Source organism: Scyliorhinus canicula, chromosome 3 (assembly GCF_902713615.1).
Source record: "Scyliorhinus canicula chromosome 3, sScyCan1.1, whole genome shotgun sequence".
Taxonomy (NCBI): Eukaryota; Metazoa; Chordata; class Chondrichthyes; order Carcharhiniformes; family Scyliorhinidae; genus Scyliorhinus; species Scyliorhinus canicula.
The window spans coordinates 260,024,423-260,044,588 of NC_052148.1; the positions used below are offsets into that span (position 1 = coordinate 260,024,423).

Below are 20,166 nucleotides of genomic sequence, written 5' to 3' on the forward strand. Positions count from 1 at the left end.
GAACTGCTCAGCATTTATGTGCACAAGATTGTAGGGCAGAGTTTAAACAACAATCACTTTTCTCCATAGTGGGAGTGCCACTACTGAATTAAAAACTGCATTCTGCAAAATCAGGGTAGTAGCTGAATCATACAGACTGTAATTATAAAAATCACTGGTCAGACCATATCTGCGTACGACATTCATTTTTGGGCCCCTCACATGATACAATGGCCTGGGAAGGTTTTCAGAAGAGCTACAGGAATGATTCCTGATTTAAATAGCCTTAGTTACCCAGGTAGGCTTACAGAACTGTGTCTATTCACTCCAGAGACGTGCAGACTTAGGGGTGACCTGAGAGAGGTTGATAAAATAATGAAAGGGCTGCATTTGGCATTTGGCATGAGGATTGGTAGATTATTCCAATTTTGGGAGATTGGGTGTGGTCCAGAGGACACAAGTGCCTGGAACACATTGCTGGCTGGGGGGGTGGGTGTGCAGACTCTTGCGCTGTCTTCAAAAGGAGCTGGACCATTTTTTGACTGGACCAGAGATTAAATCATATAATAGGCAAGTTCTTAATAGATAACACTTGGTCCATGTGAACTCTTGAACGAGTTTTTAGAAATTTAGACTAGGAATTTTCCAGGATATATTTTTCCCCTTATTGGAGATTTTCTATATTAGTTTGCCTGTGGGGCTGGGAGTGGAATCAATGATACTCCAGCCATCAAGGGTATGGAGCAGGTTTATGGGCTGACTGGACTTTTCCTGTCCACTGTTTTTGTATGTTGTAATCTCCTTTGTTTGAGCTTCATTCTGAAATGAAAGCTGATCTGAACTGAGGCACTACAATGGGTGGCTTCACCCGATGTCTACATCGGTAGTCCATGGGTTTAGGAGGGGGTAAAGCTGACCATGATCAGCGTCCCTGTTGGAAGTGCATTTGTGTGAACATTGCATGGAGGCAGGACAAGGCTTGGCAGTGATTTCCCATATAGTCAAGTAATCTACTAATATTCGTCGTCTCAGAAGAACCAGGCAGATGACAACTAAACTTATGGAATTTACCCCAGCAAGAAACTGTAGAATCCCGACAGTGCAGAATGAAGCCATTCGACCCAACGAGTCTGCACCGGCCCTTGGAAAGAGCACCCTACTTAAGCCTTACTTAAGCCCACGCCTCCATCCTATCCCCGTAAACCAGTAACCCCACCTAACCTTTTGGACACTAAGAGGCAATTTAGCATGGCCAATCCACCTAACCTGCACTTCTTTGGACTGTGGGAGGAAACCAGAGCACCCGAGGAAACCTACGCAGCCACACGGAGAAAGTGCAAACTCCACACAGTCACCCGAGGTTGGAATTGAACCCAGGCCCCTGGAGCTGTGAGGCAGCAGTGCTAACTACTGTGACATTGTGCCGCCCTTCAGCAGAAGAGAAAGGAAAAAGAATAAAGGAGGGAAAATAGTTAAATAAACTTACGTCAATTGTAATACTTGGTCCTCCATCAAAGAAATGAGGGGAGAAATCACTATGGTAACCCCTCCTGTATAAATAGCAGGAAACTGGTAGCATAAACTCTTACCATAACCTGTTCAGTAAAAAAAAGAAGGAATTTGTTTCTGAAATTATACCACGTAAGAAAAGTTGTAAGCGATCTATATGGTACACATACATTGTAATGAGTTCTTTCTTCCCCTTTAGTTGTTAATTATCCTGCGGTGCAGTTCCACAAGCAAAATGGGAACACTGCGCGCCTTCTCCAATTACCTAATAATTGGTAACAAGCAGGCTTACAGGAAAACTGCAATGAAGTTACTGTGAAAAGCCCCGAGTCGCCATACTACAGCACCTGCTCAGGTACACAGAGGGTGAATTCAGAAAGTCCAATTCACCTAACAGCACGTTTTTCACGACTTGTGGGAAGAAACCGGAATGCCTGGGGAGAACGTACAGACTCCACACAGACAATGACCCAAGCCGGGAATAGAACCTGGGACCCTGGCGCTGTGAAGCAACAGTGCTAACCACTGCGCTACCATGCGGCCCTTGTATTCATAATCAGCGAATGTCAGGCGCTGGGTACTGTGCAGTGAGTTCTGCACCTCTTGACTCCCATTTTCCTCCCCACCGTTTATAAGGCACAAATCAGGCGAGTGATGGAATGCTCTTCACTTTCCTACATGGGTTCATCTGTAACAACACTCAAGAAGCTTAACACCAACCAGGATAAAGCAGTCTGCTTGACTGGCAACCTATTAACTGGCTTAAGCATCCACTCCCTCCACCACTGTAATACCAAGTAATAGACAAAGCAAACTGATTCCACAATGAATGCATCAGATCTAACTCTGCAGTCCTGCCATACCCAGCCGTGAATGGTGGTGGACAATTAAACAACTCACTGGAGGAGGAGGTTCCACAAATATCTCCATCCTCAATAATGGAGGAGCCCAGTACAAATTGTGCAAAAGACAAGGCTGAAGCATTCACAATAGTCTTCAGCCAGAAGGGCCGAGTGGATGATCCATCTCGGTCTCCTCCAGAGGTCCCCAGCATCACAGATGTCAGAATTCAGCCAATATGATTCACTCCATATAATGACAAGAAACGGCAGAAGGCAATGGGCTCAGACAATATGCCGGCATTAGTACTGAAGGCTTGTGCTCCAAACCTTGCTGCACCCCTAGCCAAGCTGTTCCAGTACAGCTACAACACTGGCAGCCACCCGGCAATGTGGAAAATTGCCCAGGTGTGTCCTGTCTACAAGAAACAGGACAAATCCAACACAGCCAATTACCACCCTATGAGTCTACTCTCCGTCATCAGCAAAGTGATGAAAGGAGTCATCAACAGTGCTATCAAGCAACACTTACTTAGCAATAACCTGCCTCCAGACGCTCAGTTTCGGTTCCGCCAGGGTCACTCAGTTCCTAACCGCATTACAGCCTTGGTTCAAACATTCCCAAAAGCAATGAATACCAGAGGTGAAGTGAGAGTAACTGCCCTTGACATAATGGTAGCATTTGGCTAAGTATGTTATCAAGGAGCCCTAGCTGAACTGGAGTCAAATGGAATCGGGGGAAAACTCTCCGCTGATCGAAGTCATACCTAATACAAAGGAAGATGGTTGTGGTGGTTGGAGGTCAATCATCTCAGCTCCAGGACATCACTACAGCAATTCCTCAGGGTAGTGTCCTAGGCCCAATCATCTTCAGCTACTTCATCAATAACCTCCCTTTCAACATAAGGTCAGAAGTGAGGTTATTCGCAGATGACTGCATAATGTTCAGCACCATTCGCGGCTCCTCAGATAATGAAGCAGTCCATGTCCAAATACAGCAAGACCTGGACAATATCCAGGCTTGGGCTGAAAAGTGGCAAGTTACATTCGCACCACACAAGTGCCAAGCAATGACCATCTCCTACGAGAGAGGACCTAACCATCGCCCCTTGAATTCAATGGCATTACCATTACTGAATCCCTCCACAATCAATATCCTGGGGGTTACCATTGATCAGAAACTGAACTAGACTAGCCAAATTAATACTGTGGCTACCAGAGCAGGTCAAAGGCTAGGAATCCTACGGAGATTAACTCCCCTCCTGACCCCCAAAATCCTGTCCACCATCTACAAAAACAAGTCAGAAGTGTAATGAAATATTCACCATCTGCCTGATGAGTGCAGCTCCAATAACACTCAAGAAGCTCAACACCATCCAAGACAAAGCAGCCCACTTGATTCCTACCCCTTCCACAAACATTCAATCCATCCATCACCGACGCACAATAGCAGCAGTATGTACTATCTACAAGATGCACTGCAGTAACTCACCAAGGGTCCTTCGGCAGCACCTTCGAAACCCACGGCCACTACCATCTAGAAAGACAAGAGCAGCAGAGACCTAGGAACCTCAGCACCTGGAGGCTCCCCTCCAAGTCACTCACCACCCTGACTTGGAAATGTATCGCCATTCCATCACTCCCGCTGGATCAAAATCCTGGAACTCCCTAACAGCACTATGTGAGTACCTACACCACAGGGACTGCAGAGGTTCAAGAAGGCAGCTCACCACTACCTTTTGAAGGGCAACTAGGCCTGGGCAATAAATGCTGACCTGGCCAGTGATGCCCACATCCTGTAAATAAATTTTTAAAAACAGTTGAACAATAAATTAAAGCTTTGCCAGTGAAGCCCATATCCAGAAGAATAAATTAAAACATATTTACTACAATATATACTTCCAATAGTTACCAGTTGCCATAACAACAAGATTATCTCTTCTCTCCTGAAGTACTGAGTAGATAACCTTCCACTGGACCCTGTAATTCAAGAATGGAACCGTCAGTCCAACTGGCATGACAAAATGTCATTTAACACCTCATGATTGATCCACTAACACTTTTCACCTTTACTAATACTACAGCAGGTTGCACCTATCTAACATTTTTAATGTACACAGCACTTCACAGAGACATAAGAACATGAACACTAAGCCAAAGAAAGAAATATTAGGATAACCAAAAGCTCAAAGTAATAGTTTTTAAGAAAAATCTTAAAAGACGAGGAATGTGAAGGGGTCGGGGGTTTAGAGAAGTAATTTCAGAGTCCAAAACCAAGGCAACTCAAAGCACACCGCAAGTGGAAGGCAAATGCGGTGGGGGGATGTCGGGAGGGTAGGGATGGGCAGATGTACAACAGGTCACATTAGAAAACAGAGAGCTTGTAGGGCTGGGAGAGGCTATAGTATTAGGAAAGGGAAAGCATGAAGAGATTGCAACACAAGGATGAGAATTTCAATTCTGAAGAGTTAGAGGATCAATAGCCAATGGAGAGTTGCAACGCCAACGTTGATGAGTGAGCAGGACATGAAAGAACAGCACAGATCTGTGTGGGCTCAAATGTACATACAGTGGGGAAGGAGGCCAGGAGAGCATTGGCATGGCAGAGGGTTTCTGCAGATTGGTGGAACAGAGGCGGGTATTGTGACTTAAGTAAATGGACGCAGCCTTTGTGATGAAGAGAATGTGAGGAACAAAATCTTGCTCAAAGATAAGGGCTTGTAGTTTATGGTAGAGATTGAAACAGTGGCTTCAGTCTTCCTAAAGAACAGCTGAAGGAAAGCTGTTCATTCAAGGCTGGATATCAAAAAAACTGTCTGACAACACAATAGCATTGGAAAGTCAAAGAGTAATGGTGTATAGGTACAGCTATGAGAAGTTAGCGTGCATTTGCAAGTTGATCCTATATCTGCAGATGATGTAGTGAAGGAACAACATGAAGTTGAAAAATAGGAGGAGTTCAAATAGACCCTTAGCTGACTTTAGAAGTAATGCTAGAAGTATGAGATAAATTGTTGCCAGAGATCTTCTGGTAATGATCAGATTGGCAAGGGCAGTCCCAGTCAGCTAGACAATGCAGCAGTACCAATGGGGATGAGGTTGATGCGGTCAATCATTCAAAGCCCATAGAGAAGTGGGGAAAACAGAGGAAGGGTAGTTCAACAATATCACAGTGGCTGTTGTTTGGTTTAAGAGTGTTTCAGCGCTGTGGCAAGGATGGAAACCCAATTGGAATGATTGAGTTGCAGGATAGGTGAGCACACATCTGAGTAGTGACAAGGTGTTCAGGTACTTGAAAGGTAGGTTAAAGGTAGTATGGCAATTTACAAGGATGATTTCTTTGAGAAGAAGTGTGGTGGTGACAGATTTACAAAGGGAGAGGACCGTTTCTGAGAAGAAAGGGAACAAATTACAAAGTCAACTGTCAAGGAGACCCAGAAGTGAAGTAGCGTTTTCAGGAATTTAGTGGGAATGGGGACAAGAGGGAGGAGCTAGGACTTAGAAGTAAAATGAGCTTGGAATAGCAGGAGAAGAGGCAGGAGGGTAACTAAAGGAACATATGTGTTCAGAACGAGGGCAACGGGAAATGAAGCAGCAACGGTAGCTGAATGGTGGTATCATCTCAATCTTAATGTTAACAAAGTCCACGAGTTCCTTGCATTTCTGTTGGAAATTCACACCAAGTGACTCAAATGTTTTGTAAAAATAAAACCTACGGTTTAAAATTAGAATGTCCAAAATAAGTCTTGAGGCACTTGATCTGTCTTGCATTTGGTTCAGGTATTGAAGCATCTAGATCAAAAATAACAAAACACACATGTATATAACAGCAACATACCCTGAATACTTTCATTACAAAAGAGTGCAAATTTATTATATGAATACATATTTTATAAATTACTTAATTGAACTGATTCTATGAGGAGGGTCCAAAGATTTGGGGATAGCTGTGGGAAGGGAATGCACCATGCAGAACTGATAATACAAGAGAATGTTACATATTGGATATTTTTAATATAAAAATATAACCTTACAAATTCCGCAATTTCGATCGCCATTTTGTTCCAACCACCTTTCTAAGCAAATTTACCCCACTTGTCCTCCTCTTCCTCGATGCTTTCATCTTCTTCATCCTCCGCCCCACAAAATTCCTCTGATTCATCAAGCTTGTCAGGTAAGTTCTTGAGATATTCTTCAGTCTCCATTCCAGAACTGCTGTCCAGATCCTGCAGTGCCTGAAGGAGGATGAGCGGGCCACGGGTAAAATAAACAGAAAACCTAAGCTTCATTCATTTAATGGCCAAAGAGAAAATGCTGGAAAATCTCAGCAGACCTGGCAGCATCTGTGGGAAGAGAAAAGAGCTAACGTTTCGAGTCCAGATGACCCTTTGTCAAAACCCCAATTATATTAATGAGGCAGCAATCTGTAATTTGATTATCATTAATGCTTATATGTGCTGCCAGGTTTTAAAGATCATGGACAATGAGCCTGAACTTGCTCAGGGTAGCAATCAGCATTGGATCTAAATCACATTTTTTTAGATGGTTCCCAGGTCAGGGTAATTGCCCAGGTGAAGTGTGTCCTTCTGGACAATTGCCCAGGTGAAGTTCCCATTTCCGGCCAAATGCTGTGCAAATCTTTCCTGGGAACCTCCAAAGGGGATTCTCCAGCGCATCTTTTGGGTACCCCACCCCCAAACAATGCCCTGGAGCTTGAAGGTTATGACCCAGTAAATGTGTCTATGAAGGACTCTTCCGGTTGCGGCTATGCGGGGCTAAGCCGCACGTTCGGCAGCTCCCGTTTTAATAGGACTTGTGGGCTCTTTTAAGGGCCCCAAACGGCGCTGATGCGACGATTCCCGGTGGATAAAGGGGTCTGGAGCACAACCCCCCGGGATTTATGGTGCGGACTCGGAGCGGGGCGAGGAGAAAAACGGCAGCAGCTCCCCTGGAAAAGCGGGGGAAGGTGGACAAAATAGCGGCCGGTGGAGCCCCTGAAGAGTGGAGGCAGTGGGCGGAGGAACAGCAGGCGGCCCTTCTGCGTTATTTTACAGAGCTGAAAGGGGAGTTAACGGAATCCCTGAAGGTAACGTCTAGTAAGCTGCTGGAGACCCAGACAACTCAGGGTGCAGCGATACTTGAGTTGCAGCAGCAGGCCTCTGAGCGTAAGGATGAGGTCTCGGCCCTCGTGGGGAAGGTGGAGATGCACAAAGCGCTCCACAAAAAGTGGCAAGATCGTTTCGAGGAGATGGAGTTTCGATCGAGGAGGAAGAACTTGTGGATCCTGGGCCTCGAGGAGGGGCTGGAGGGGTCGGACCTGCCGGCCTATGTGGCCGTGATGCTGAACTCGCTGGTGGGGGCAGGATCCTTCCATCTGCCCCTGGAGCTGGAGGGGGCCCACAGAGTACTGGCCAGGCGGCCCAAGGCGGATGAACCCCCGCGGGCGGTGTTGGTGCGGTTCCATCGGTTCAGTGACCGAGAGTGGGTGCTGCGATGGGCCAAGGAGGTGAAGAGCAGCAAGTGGGAGAATTCGGTAGTGCGCGTCTACCAGGACTGGAGTGCGGAGGTGGCTAAGCGGAGGGCCGGGTTCAACCGGACGAAGGCGGTGCTCCACGGCAAGCAGGTGAAGTTCGGCATGCTGCCGCCTGCACGTCACCTACAAGGACCGGCATTACTATTTTGAGTCCCCGGAGGAGGCGTGGGTCTTTGTGCAGGCTGAAAAGTTGGACTCGAACTACAGATTGGGGGCTGTGGGTGTTTTTTTTCTGTATCACTGTTTATGCTGTTGCTGGTTACTGTTTGGTTTTTTTTCTCTCTCGCTTTCGGATGATGTTGGTTATGGTTTTGTGTCTTAAGGGGGGTATTGGGGTTTGTGGTTGATCTGTTTTTGTTTGTACGGGGTTGGTGGATGGGTTGGGACTGCTGTTTGGGAGCTGCGTTGGGGGGGGTGGGGGGGGGGGGGCAGTGTGAAAGCGCGGGCTTTTCTCTGGTTTCCCGCGCTGCAGGACGAGGGGGGTGGAGCTGGTGGCAGGGGGCGTGGATATCAAATCCGTTTTCCCGTGCTGAAGCGGTGCCAAGGAGCTGATGCAGTGGGGTCCTAGCCTTGGGGGGGGGGGGGGGGGGGGGGGGGGGGGGGGGGGGTTCCATCTGAGGAAGGGGTGGGTAAGGCAGGTTTCCCATTCAGGGCTCGACTCAAAGAACCGGGGGGGGTGGCGATCCTGGTGGGGAAGAGGGTGGCGTTTGAGGCGTCTGAGGTGGTGGCTGATAGTGGCGGCAGATATGTGATGGTGAGCGGTAAGCTGCAGGGGGAGAGGGTGGTGTTGGTAAATGTGTACGCCCCAAATTGGGATGATGCTGGTTTCGTGAGGCGTATGTTGGGCCGCATTCCTGGCCTGGAGGTGGGGGGCCTGATCATGGGGGGGGGACTTCAATACGGTGCTGGATCCCCTACTGGATCGTTCTAGTTCAAGGACAGGCAGGAAGCCGGCGGCGGCCAAGGTGTTGAGGGGGTTTATGGACCAGATGGGAGGAGTGGATCCCTGGAGGTTTGGGAGGCCGAGGGCTCGGGAGTACTCTTTTTCCTCCCACGTGCACAGGGTTTATTCCCGTATTGATTTCTTTGTCCCGAGTAGGGGACTGGTCCCGAGGGTGCAGGAGGCCGATTATTCGGCTATTGCGATTTCGGACCATGCTCCGCATTGGGTGGATCTGGAGATGGGGGAGGTGCGGGACCAGCGCCCGCTTTGGCGTCTGGGCCTGGGGTTGTTGGCTGATGAGGAGGTGTGTAGGAGGGTCCGGGGATGTATCGAGAGGTACCTCGAGGTCAATGATACTGGAGATGTCCGGGTGGGGATGGTGTGGGAGGCTCTGAAGGCAGTGATTAGGGGGGAGCTGATCTCCATCCAAGCCCATAGGGAGAGGGGGGAGAGGGAGAGACTGGTGGGGGAGCTGTTGAGTGTAGATAGGAGGTACGCGGAGGCCCCAGAGGAGGGATTGCTGGGGGAGCAGCGTAGCCTGCAGGCCAAGTTTGATTTATTGACCACCAGGAAGGCGGAGACACAGTGGAGGAAGGCGCAGGGAGCGGTCTACGAGTATGGAGAGAAGGCGAGCAGGATGCTGGCGCATCAGCTTCGCAAGCGGGTCGCGGCTAGGGAGATTGGTGGAGTGAAGGATAGGGGTGGGAATGTGGTGCGGCAGAGGGCAGAGGTCAATGGGGTCTTTAGGGACTTCTACTGGGAACTGTACCGGTCGGAGCCGCCGGTGGTGGGAGGGGGAATGGAGAGCTTTTTGGACAGGCTGCAATTTCCAAGGGTGCAGGAGGAGCAGGTGGAGGGACTGGGGGCGCCGATCAAGTTGGAGGAGCTGGTCAGAGGGATTGGCCACATGCAGTCGGGGAAGGCGCCGGGACCGGATGGGTTCCCGGTTGAATTTTATAAGAAATACGCGGACCTGTTGGGCCCCCTGTTGGTTCGGACCTTTAACGAGGCATGGGAGGGGGGTGTTTTGCCCCCGACGATGTCACGGGCGCTGATTTCCCTGATCCTGAAGCGAGATAAGGACCCCTTGCAGTGCGGATCATGTAGGCCAATTTCACTGCTGAATGTGGATGCCAAGTTGTTGGCAAAGATCTTGGCCACTAGAATAGAGGACTGTGTGCCGGGGGTGATACATGAAGATCAGACGGGTTTTGTGAAGGGGAGGCAGCTGAACACTAACGTGCGAAGGCTGCTAAATGTGATAATGATGCCGGCAGCAGAAGGTGAGGCGCAGATTGTGGTGGCACTGGATGCGGAGAAGGCCTTTGATAGGGTTGAGTGGGAGTACTTGTGGGAGGTGTTAGAGAGGTGCGGGTTTGGGGTGGGGTTTATTAAATGGGTGAGGTTGCTGTACGGGGCCCCGATGGCGAGTGTAGCGACAAATGGGAGGAGGTCCGAGTACTTCAGGCTCCACCGTGGGACAAGGCAGGGGTGCCCCCTGTCCCCCTTGCTTTTTGCGTTGGCAATTGAGCCTCTTGCCATGGCTCTCAGGGAGTCGGGGAGGTGGATGGGTCTGGTGCGGGGTGGGGAGGAGCACCGAGTGTCGCTGTGTGCAGATGACTTGCTGCTGTATGTAGCAGACCTGGTGGGGGGAATGCCGGAGGTGATGGAGATTCTTGCTGTGTTTGGGAGTTTCTCGGGCTATAAATTAAACCTGGGCAAGAGTGAGCTGTTTGTTGTACACCCGGGAGATCAGGAGGAGGGGATTGGTAGGCTCCCGCTAAAGAGGGCAGTGAGGACTTTTAGGTACCTGGGGGTTCAGGTGGCTAGGAGCTGGGGGACTCTGCACAAGCTTAATTTTACTAGGTTGGTGGAGCAGATGGAGGAGGAGTTTAAAAGGTGGGACATGCTACCGTTGTCATTGGCGGGTAGAGTATAGTCCGTTAAAATGACGGTGCTCCCGAGGCTTTTGTTTTTGTTTCGGTGCCTCCTCATTTTCATTCCGAGGGCCTTTTTTAAGAGGGTGAACAGCAGCATTCTGGGATTTGCTTGGGCGCACGGGACTCCGAGGGTAAGGAGGGTCTTTTTGGAGCGGGGCAGGGATAGAGGGGGTCTGGCACTGCCCAACCTCTCTGGGTACTATTGGGCGGCTAACGTCTCTATGGTACGTAAGTGGGTAATGGATGGGGAGGGGGCAGCATGGAAACGGATGGAGAGGGCGTCCTGTGGAGGCATGAGCCTGAAGGCACTGGTAACGGCGCCGTTGCCGCTCCCTCCAACGAGGTACACTACAAGCCCGGTGGTGGCGGCTACCCTCAAAATTTGGGGGCAGTGGCGGCGACACAGGGGGGAAGTGGGGGGCTCCGTGGAGGCCCCGCTGCGGGGGAACCACCGGTTTGTCCCAGGGAACATTGATGGCGGGTTCCTGGGGCGGCACAGGGCGGGCATTAGGAAGTTGGGAGACCTGTTCATTGACGGGAGGTTTACGAGCCTGGGTGAACTGGAGGAGAAGTTTGAGTTCCCTCCGGGGAATATGTTCAGGTACCTTCAGGTCAAGGCGTGTGCTAGGCGGCAGGTGGAGGGGTTCCCTTCGCTGCCCCCGCGGGGGGTAAGGGATAGGGTGCTTTCGGGGGTGTGATTCGGGGATGGGAAGGTGTCTGACATCTACCAGGTGATGCAGGAGGTGGAGGAGGCGTCGGTAGAGGAGCTGAAGGCTAAGTGGGAAGTGGAGCTGGGGGAGCAGATTGAGGAGGGGACATGGGCGGACGTCCTGGAGAGGGTGAACTCCTCCTCTTCATGTGCGAGGCTTAGCCTCATCCAGTTCAAGGTACTGCACAGGGCTCATATGTCCGGGACGAGGATGAGCAAGTTTTTTGGGGGTGAGGACAGGTGCATTAGGTGTTCGGGGAGCCCAGCGAACCATGCCCATATGTTTTGGGCATGCCCGGCACTGGGGGAATTCTGGCAGGGGGTGGCGAGGACGGTGTCGAGGGTGGTAGGGTCCAGGGTCAAGCCAGGCTGGGGACTCGCGATATTTGGGGTTGGGGTGGAGCCGGGAGTGCAGGAGGCGAAAGAGGCCGGTGTTTTGGCCTTTGCGTCCCTAGTAGCCCGGCAGAGGATCTTGCTGCAGTGGAAAGATGCGAGACCCCCGAGCGTGGAGACCTGGATCAATGACATGGCGGGATTCATTAAGCTGGAGAGGGTCAAATTCGCCCTGAGGGGGTCGGTACAAGGGTCCTTTAGGAGGTGGCAGCCTTTCCTCGACTTTCTGGCTCAACGATAAGGAACTAGGTCAGCAGCAGCAGCAACCCAGGGGGGAGGGGGGAAAGGGGGGGCGTTCAGGGGGGTATTGTTTAAGTTAATTTGCTTATTGTTAATTTATTTTGTTGTTTATTGGGTTTGGGGGGGGTGGGGGGGTTTGTTACATGCGTTGTTACGGGTGCTGGGGGGTGTTTATTATTGTTATTATTATTATTGTTCTGTTGATATATATTTTTCAAAAAAATTCCAATAAAAACATTTTTTTTTAAATGAAGGACTCTAGTTTGGAATGAATATATTTGCACGTATGCATCATGTTACGACATCCTGGGCTAGTGCAGGTCGATTCCAGCCCCACTTGCCCGGATCCCAACACAGGTTGGGGCTGTTTAGCACAGGGCTAATTCGTTGGCTTTGAAAGCAGAAATAGGCAGGCCAGCAGCATGGTTCAATTCCCGTAACAGCCTCCCCGAACAGGTGCCGGAATGTGGCGACAAGGGGCTTTTCACAGTAACTTCATTTGAAGCCTACTTGTGACAATAAGCGATTTTCATTTCATTTCATTTTCAAGTGAATTAACCAATAATTTGAATAAAATTCCCTAAATCTTTGGCCCTTGGCTGCCCAATAATTTGCAGTCAACAGGTTTGTAAGTTGATACACAATTACAGTTTATTTATAACAGAAATAAAGATTAAATATGCAGTACCTACAACGGAATAACAGCAAGCTAACCTACTAGCCATACACCTTCAGCCATCCCACCCTCAACCCACACACAAAGACAAACAAACACAGAGAGGCGAAAAGGGGTGAAGGTAATAAGGGTTAAGATAAAAAGAAAGATAAGAGTCCTTGCTTTTGATGTTGCATTTTTTGCAGCAGGCTATTCTCCCAGCACGCTGAGCAATCAAAGCCACCCATGGTCTTCTAGCAGAACGTTGGTGATGGTCTTCTATCAGAAACATTAATTCAGTATTCACAGGCAGTAGGATCTCTTCTAGAGAGGCATTTTAGCCTTTCTTAAACTGGGCCTTCAACTCAAAAGATCACCTTCAAGTCTGTTTTCTTAAGTCTCTTTTGTCTCACCTCAGACCCAACTCCCAGCCCGAGTTTTTAATCTCACACCTTTTACAGTTTCACCAGAATGACCACTAGCCTTACTGGGGAGAGAAAAGAGTTCTTGCACTGGATTTTTCAGAGAGTTCTAATTATATCAGAGAGAGAGAAAATCAGAGAAGTGTCTTGCAGCTTCTGAGCGCAGAGCAAAAATAAAAACAACCCAGTCTTACTGGGGGAGAAACATTCCAGTAACTCATCCATGTTTTTTTCCTCCATGCACATGTCCCCTTTTTGGTCCCTCATCAGTCCCAGACCCTTCTTTTACTAGTTATATGCCTCTGGAAGGCAATTAGATCCCCTTTATGTTAGTTGCCAGTGTCTTCTCATACTCACTTTTTGTCCTTCATACTTCCTTTTCTTAACCCAATGAACTTGGTCCACCTCCAATTAAGTATTTTGTTTTTTTCCATTTCTAATCTTAACCTTATGATACTATGATCACTGTTCCCTAAATACTCCCCTGCTGAGACTTGATTTACTTGGCCCACTTCAATCCCCAGAACCAGTCCCAGCAATACCTCCTTCCTTGTTAGATAAAAAATGTATTGTTTAAGAAAATTCTCTTGAATACTTCGGAAACTCTCCCCCACCACCGTCCTTTACACTATTGCTATCCGACGTTAACTAGGATATATTAAAAACCTCCATTATCACTATTCTATAGCTTGTGCACATCTCTGTAATTTCCTTGTAAATGTGCTCCTCTATATCTTTCCCACTAATTGGTGACCTATGGAATGCACTCCAGCAATGTAATAATAATAATCTTTATTATTGTCACAAGTAGGCTTACATTAACACTGCAATGAAGTTATTGTGAAAATCCCCTAGTCGCTACACTCTGGCGCCTGTTCGGGTACACTGAGGGAGAATTCAGAATGTCCAATTCACCTAACAAGCGCGTAATGATACCTCTGTTGTTCATAGCTCTAACCAAATAGATTTTGTCTTTGACAGCTCCAGGACATCATCTCTCCAGCACTGCAATATTCCCCTCAATCAATATTGCCACCCTTCCTCCTTTATTTAATTCCTTATCTTTCCTGAACAGCTTGCATTTATGGATATTTCGTACTCAGTTCTGCCTCTTTCTGAGCCAGATCTCCATTAGCGCCATGACATCATATTCCCACAGGGATAGTTGCACCTGCAGTTCACCAACGTTATTATTCACGCTATGTGCACTTACATGCGCTTAAACCTGAATTATATTTTACTGTATTTCCTTTTCATTTGAACCCACCTAACACCTCATTATTTTTTACCGCCGTACTCTCTGCCCCTCCAATCTTTTGTGCACCTTATTTGTCCTTCCTAAAGCTACATCCTGGTTCCCAAACCCCAGCTATGTTAGTTTAAACTCTCCATGACAGCAGTAGCAAACCATCCCTTGAAGACATTGGTCCCAGCTCTGCTGAGGTGCGACACATCCAGCTTGTACAGTTCCCACCGTCAGCAAAGATATGCTTTAACAAACACACAATGGGCTGATGGCCATCCTTCTGTGCTGTATGTTTCGGTGGCTCTTCTTACACGCTGAGCTTCCACCACATCCTCTCCCCAGGTAGCTGTGTACAGTTGAGTAGCATCATTAAAATTCTGACTCAATGGCAATTTGTTTTTTCTGCCTGCGTTCAGCTGGGAAGTGTGGAAGGAAACAGTATATTCTGCAGGGAGAAACTGCAGTTAACATGCTGCCTTGAAGAGCAATTCTCTACATGGCCACCCAATGGGCCATCTGTGCCAGTGCCAGGTGAAGCAGGCTAATTCAAGTTTCCACATTCTGGTGGGACTCCCTCATCGTATCCAAAAACACAGTACATGGGAAAACTTGGTTGCCAGTTAGTTAGAATAGCACTGCATGAACACCCATGGGAAAATCGCTTCTGCATTGCAGTTCTGTCCGATGAATAACTTCTACTTGGGTGCCATCTAGTGGGTATCTCTAAATGAGCTGTTTGTAAATTTATCTCTGAATAGCGATGCTCTGACCGAAAACATCCTTTCTCCCCTGTGTACTGAAAATACCTGCCATCCTCCACTGTAATCTCCAATTACTGGGTTACCAAATCATAAACTTTTGATCGTATAAGCTGACCCATTATGTTTGTCAATAGTTAGGCATGGAAAAGCTTTACAGACACCATCAATGCTGCAAAACTGAACAACACAGCAAAGCTGCATCAGGATTGTGGATACATTTGAACTTGACAGCACCCTTAATATACTTCTGTGAATAGTGAGTGCATGAGTTATACTGCTCATTTAAATTGTAAAGTCATGGAACATAGAAGCAGGCAGCTTTCTGCTCTACCACTGTTCTCGTGTTCTCTGGACAGTCAGCTCTTTTGAGTAACTCAGGAACAACAATGGAGCCTCATATAATCCAAACTTTAAGAACGCATATTAAAAAGTAAGGGCTTCACTACAAACTAAAACAGATCATAAGTGACTGGAAACAACTATTCTAACTCCGAGCAACGCAGTAGCATCAAAACTGAAGAAAGCATAGGATGCAAAGTAAATGACCTATTTTACCACCTCTCTAAGCAGAAGGAAAACTGTCTATATCTTTATTCAACAGTAAAAGCCAAACAGGATATTACAATGAATGACTCTCATGAATAATGTGAAGATTTTAATTGAATACCTCATTCAAGAAAGCTGACATGAGGGGCCAAATGGCGCCGCTCTGCACTTTTCTTTTATTCATCCAAGGGACGTGGGCTTGGCTGGCTAGACCAGCATTTACTGCCCATCCCTAATTTCCCTCGAGGAGGCGGTGCTGAGCTGCCTTCGAGAGACGCTGAATAATTACGTCGTTTTCTTTAGCATTAAGATCCAGGTTTTTTTGCAAATTTCCACGTTTTTGCAAATTTCCACGATGACAAGGTACATTTTCTAAATGTAACAATAGGCACCAAATGATGATGGTCAGGCAAACAGATCTTCTACTATAGTTAATGACATTTTTACTGATCATTAGGAATAGCTTAAGGGGGTAAGTTGGAGCCTGTTCAGCAGACTCAAGACTTCTGGCATCACCTGAGACTAAAAGAAGTTGCATGTGATTAAGTTAAAAATGTTATTTCCCTTCAATAAAATATGTTACGTTGTCACCGTGTTTCCATGAGAATTCCAATGAGGAAGGAACTGAGCTTGGTCAAATGAAACATGAAGGTTTAGCTGACAGGTGGCTATTGAGGTTTCAATGACCTGAACTATTACACTATCTTTGCCAAAATAAAATAAAATCTAGAGACTGCAGTTGAGTAGATTGGGCGAGTTATATTTTGCCGTTACTGTTGCCATGTATTCATTCTATATTTCAACATAACCTGATCCAATCCTCCACTTTTTGACCATACCTTGAGCATCTCATTCTCCAGCTCCTCGTCACTTTCAATCACATAGGAGAGATCTGCTTCTTCATCAGCATTAGCTGCCTGCAGAATTACAAAACGTGAAATGAAAATAAAGTGATGCTTTATCCCCCAACATTAACACGTTTGAAATGGAGCAGCAGATCACACAACCCACCAAACTGGCATCATGATATGCACTAGAGACACATCTTATTGCAATTGTTATTGTTGACACTAAGAAGCAAATAAAATGTAGAAAATTATATAATTAGCCTTTCCCATTGTCCACAAACCCAAGTCAGAAAGGGGTCAAAATGCTCACACTCACTTAGATGGTTGCAGCCACACAACACTCAAGAAGCTCGGCATCGCCCAGGACAAAGAAGCTTTTTCGACTGAGACATGGACAGAATATACACACACAGAACATACACACACAGAACCAGACAATTTCCACATGCTCCATATGGCTCCCCTCATCTCTACATAATCTAACCCCATTAACCTGTCCTTCTATTACTTATGCATTTATCCAGCTTCCCTTTAAACGCCTTAGTCACTCCTTGTGGTGCCAAGTTTCACATTCTAACCAATCTCTGAGTAAAGATGTTTCACCTGAATTCTTCATTGGATTTATTAGTAGTTACCTTTGCATTTATGGCCCCTAGTTGTGGTCTCCCCCTCAGGTGGAAATATCTTCTCTATCTCTACCCAACCAAACGTCCCATCATGTTACCCTCAGTCTTTTCTTTTATCGAGAGAACAAAAGCCTAGACTGTTCAATATTTTCTGATTGCTATATCACCTCAGTTCTGGTACCATTCTTGTAAATCTTTTTTGCACCTTTTCCAGTGCCTTTAAATCATTATAATATGGAGACCAAAACTGTACACAGTACTCCAAGTGTGGCCTAACCAACATTCTATGTGGACATATTGTATACTGCTGAACATTTGGGGGCAAAGGGTCAAGTCAGCCATTCTAACATCAAAACATTATTACTGTATTTCTCAATATTTGCATAATCTCTTCCATCAGTCAAACCATCAGTTGGTGCCACAAATATTTATGTGACAGGCCGATCCAGAATTCCCATTTTCACTCCAGAAAGCTAGAGCTTCAAATCTGTTTCCAAGCGTAAATTTCTCTGGGTTCACCCTCTCTAACCGTTCCCTTTTTGCCCCTCAGGCCAATTATCAATCCTTCCTCCTCCACTGTCTGTTCTCTCTCTGTTATCGGGGTGACCACCCTCTCAAATGTTCGTTCCATAAAATGTTCTCCTGCCTTAACCTGTTGAAGTATCTCCGCCTCCTTCACAAGTCCAGAGCTTGAGCAACACAAATTGGTAGTTTTTACTCAAGTCAACCTCAGGTGCTTGTTAACTGGCGATATGTCGTATGTGTGTCCACACGCTCCCCCAGAGAAAAGTGGCAACTTGACTTACAGCTAAACAAGTTGAGAAATCTAAGCTTACATTTCAGGGATATAAAAAACACAATCTGTATTCCATGCATGCACAGTATATCACACTACTTCCCATTGCACTCCCATCAAATTTCCAAATTACTGTTCCCAGATTACTCCATTACCGGTTCAATGTTATGCATTCCCAGCATGACCAGGTATTATTTATTTTGCTTCATTATGAATCGGGTCAGTATCAAGAGAATGTTATTGTACTGAAGGCAGTGCAATTAATGCTCAAAAATAATATTGCTGCATTATATTTTACCTTGATCGGTAAATAGGAAACAATATTTTTCCACTGCATCGTGTGCTTCTAACATCTGAAGATCATATTCAGTAATGGGTAAAGACATCAGACATATTATAAAGAATGACTCATGAATAATGTAAAGATTTTAATCGAATACCTCATTCAAGAAAGCTGACATGAGGGGCCAAATGGCAGCGTTCTGCATTTTTCCTTTATTCATTCAAGGGACGTAGGCTTCGCTGGCTAGACCAGCATTTACTGCCCATCCCTAATTTCCCTCGAGGAGGCGGTGCTGAGCTGCCTTCGAGAGACGCTGAATAATTATGTAGTTTTCTTTAGTATTAAGATCCACGTCTTGCAAATTTCCACGATGACAAGGTACATTTTCTAAATGTAACAATAGGCACCAAAATGATGATGGTCAGGCAAACAGATCTTCTACTATAGTTAATGACATTTTTACTGGTCATTAGGAATAGCTTAAGGGGGTAAAAGTTGGAGCCTGTTCAGCAGACAAGACTTCTGGCATCACCTGAGACTAAAAGAAGTTGCATGTGATTAAGTTTCCATTTTTTATTTCCCTTCAATAAAATATGTTACGTTGTCACCGTGTTTCCATGAGAATTCCAATGAGGAAGGAACTGAGCTTGGTCAAATAAGACATGAAGGTTTAGCTGACAGGTGGCTATTGAGGTTTCAATGACCTGAGCTACTGCACTGTCTTTGCCGAAATAAAATAAAATCAAGAGACTGCAGTTGAGTAGGTTGGGCGAGTTATATTTTGCCGTTATGTGACAGGCCGATCCAGAATTCTCATTTTCACTCCAGAAAGCTAGAGCTTCAAATCTGTTTCCAAGCGTAAATTTCTTTGGGTTTGCCCTCTCTAACCTTTCCCTTCTTGCCCCTCAGGCCAGCTATCAATTCTTCATCCTCCACTGCCTGTTCTACAGACATTCTACGAATGTCTTCGTTCTACATTTCACCCTAACCTGATCCATACCTCCACATTTTGACCTTACCTTGAGCATCTCATTCTCCAGCTCCTCGTCACTTTCAATCACATAGGAGAGATCTGCTTCTTCATCAGCATTAGGTGCCTGCAGAATTACAATGTGTGAAATGTAAATAAAATGATGCTTTATTCCCAACCATCAACACCTGCCCCTGCATCAACATGCTTCAAAATGGAGCAGCAGATCACACAATCCACCAAAACAGCATCATGATACACGCTAGAGACACTTCTTATTGCAATTGTTATTGTTGACATTCAGAAGCAAATAAATTGTAGAAAATTATACAGTTAGCCTGTTCTGAAAGCTTTCCCATTGTCCACAAAGCCCAAGTCAGAAATGGGTCAAAATGCTCACCACTCACTTAGATGGTTGCAGCCACACAATACTGAAGAAACTCGGCATCGCCCAGGACAAAGCAGCTTTTTCTACTAAGACATGGACAGAATATACACAAACAGAAACAGACCATTCAGTCCAACTGGCTCACGCTCCACATAGGTCTCCTCAAACCTCATCTAACCCCATTAACCTGTTCTTCTATTACTTATGCATTTATCCAGCTTCCCTTTAAATGCCTCAGCCACTTTCTGTGGTGCCAAGTTCCACATTTTAACCACTCTCTGGGTAAAGATGATTCGCCTGAATTCTTCATTGGATTTATTAGTAGCTACCTTTGCATTTATGGTCCCCAGTTGTGGTCTTCCCCTCAGGTGGAAATATCTTCTGTTTCTACCCAACCAAACTTCCCATCATGTTACCCTCAGACTTTTCTTTTCTCAAGAGAACAAAAGCCTAGACTGTTCAATATTTTCTGATTGCTATATCACCTTCAGTTCTGGTACCATTCTTGTAAATCTTTTATGCACCTTTTCCAGTGCCTTT

At 46.5% G+C, this 20,166-nt stretch overlaps 1 protein-coding gene across 6 annotated transcripts in view; it reads right to left on the minus strand.

The window, feature by feature from the left end:
- Positions 1–20,166, minus strand: part of wrn (WRN RecQ like helicase) — a 137,170-nt gene that overhangs the window by 81,087 nt on the left and 35,917 nt on the right. For all 6 annotated transcript variants that reach the window (XM_038792676.1, XM_038792672.1, XM_038792675.1 and 3 more), the window contains 6 exons: positions 19,288–19,365; positions 16,555–16,632; positions 6,418–6,562; positions 6,044–6,119; positions 4,240–4,307; positions 1,466–1,574 (listed from right to left, as the gene is read on the minus strand). In XM_038792676.1, coding sequence (XP_038648604.1) covers positions 1,466–1,574; positions 4,240–4,307; positions 6,044–6,119; positions 6,418–6,562; positions 16,555–16,632; positions 19,288–19,365 — 554 coding nt within the window. The remainder of the gene's footprint in view (positions 1–1,465; positions 1,575–4,239; positions 4,308–6,043; positions 6,120–6,417; positions 6,563–16,554; positions 16,633–19,287; positions 19,366–20,166) is intronic.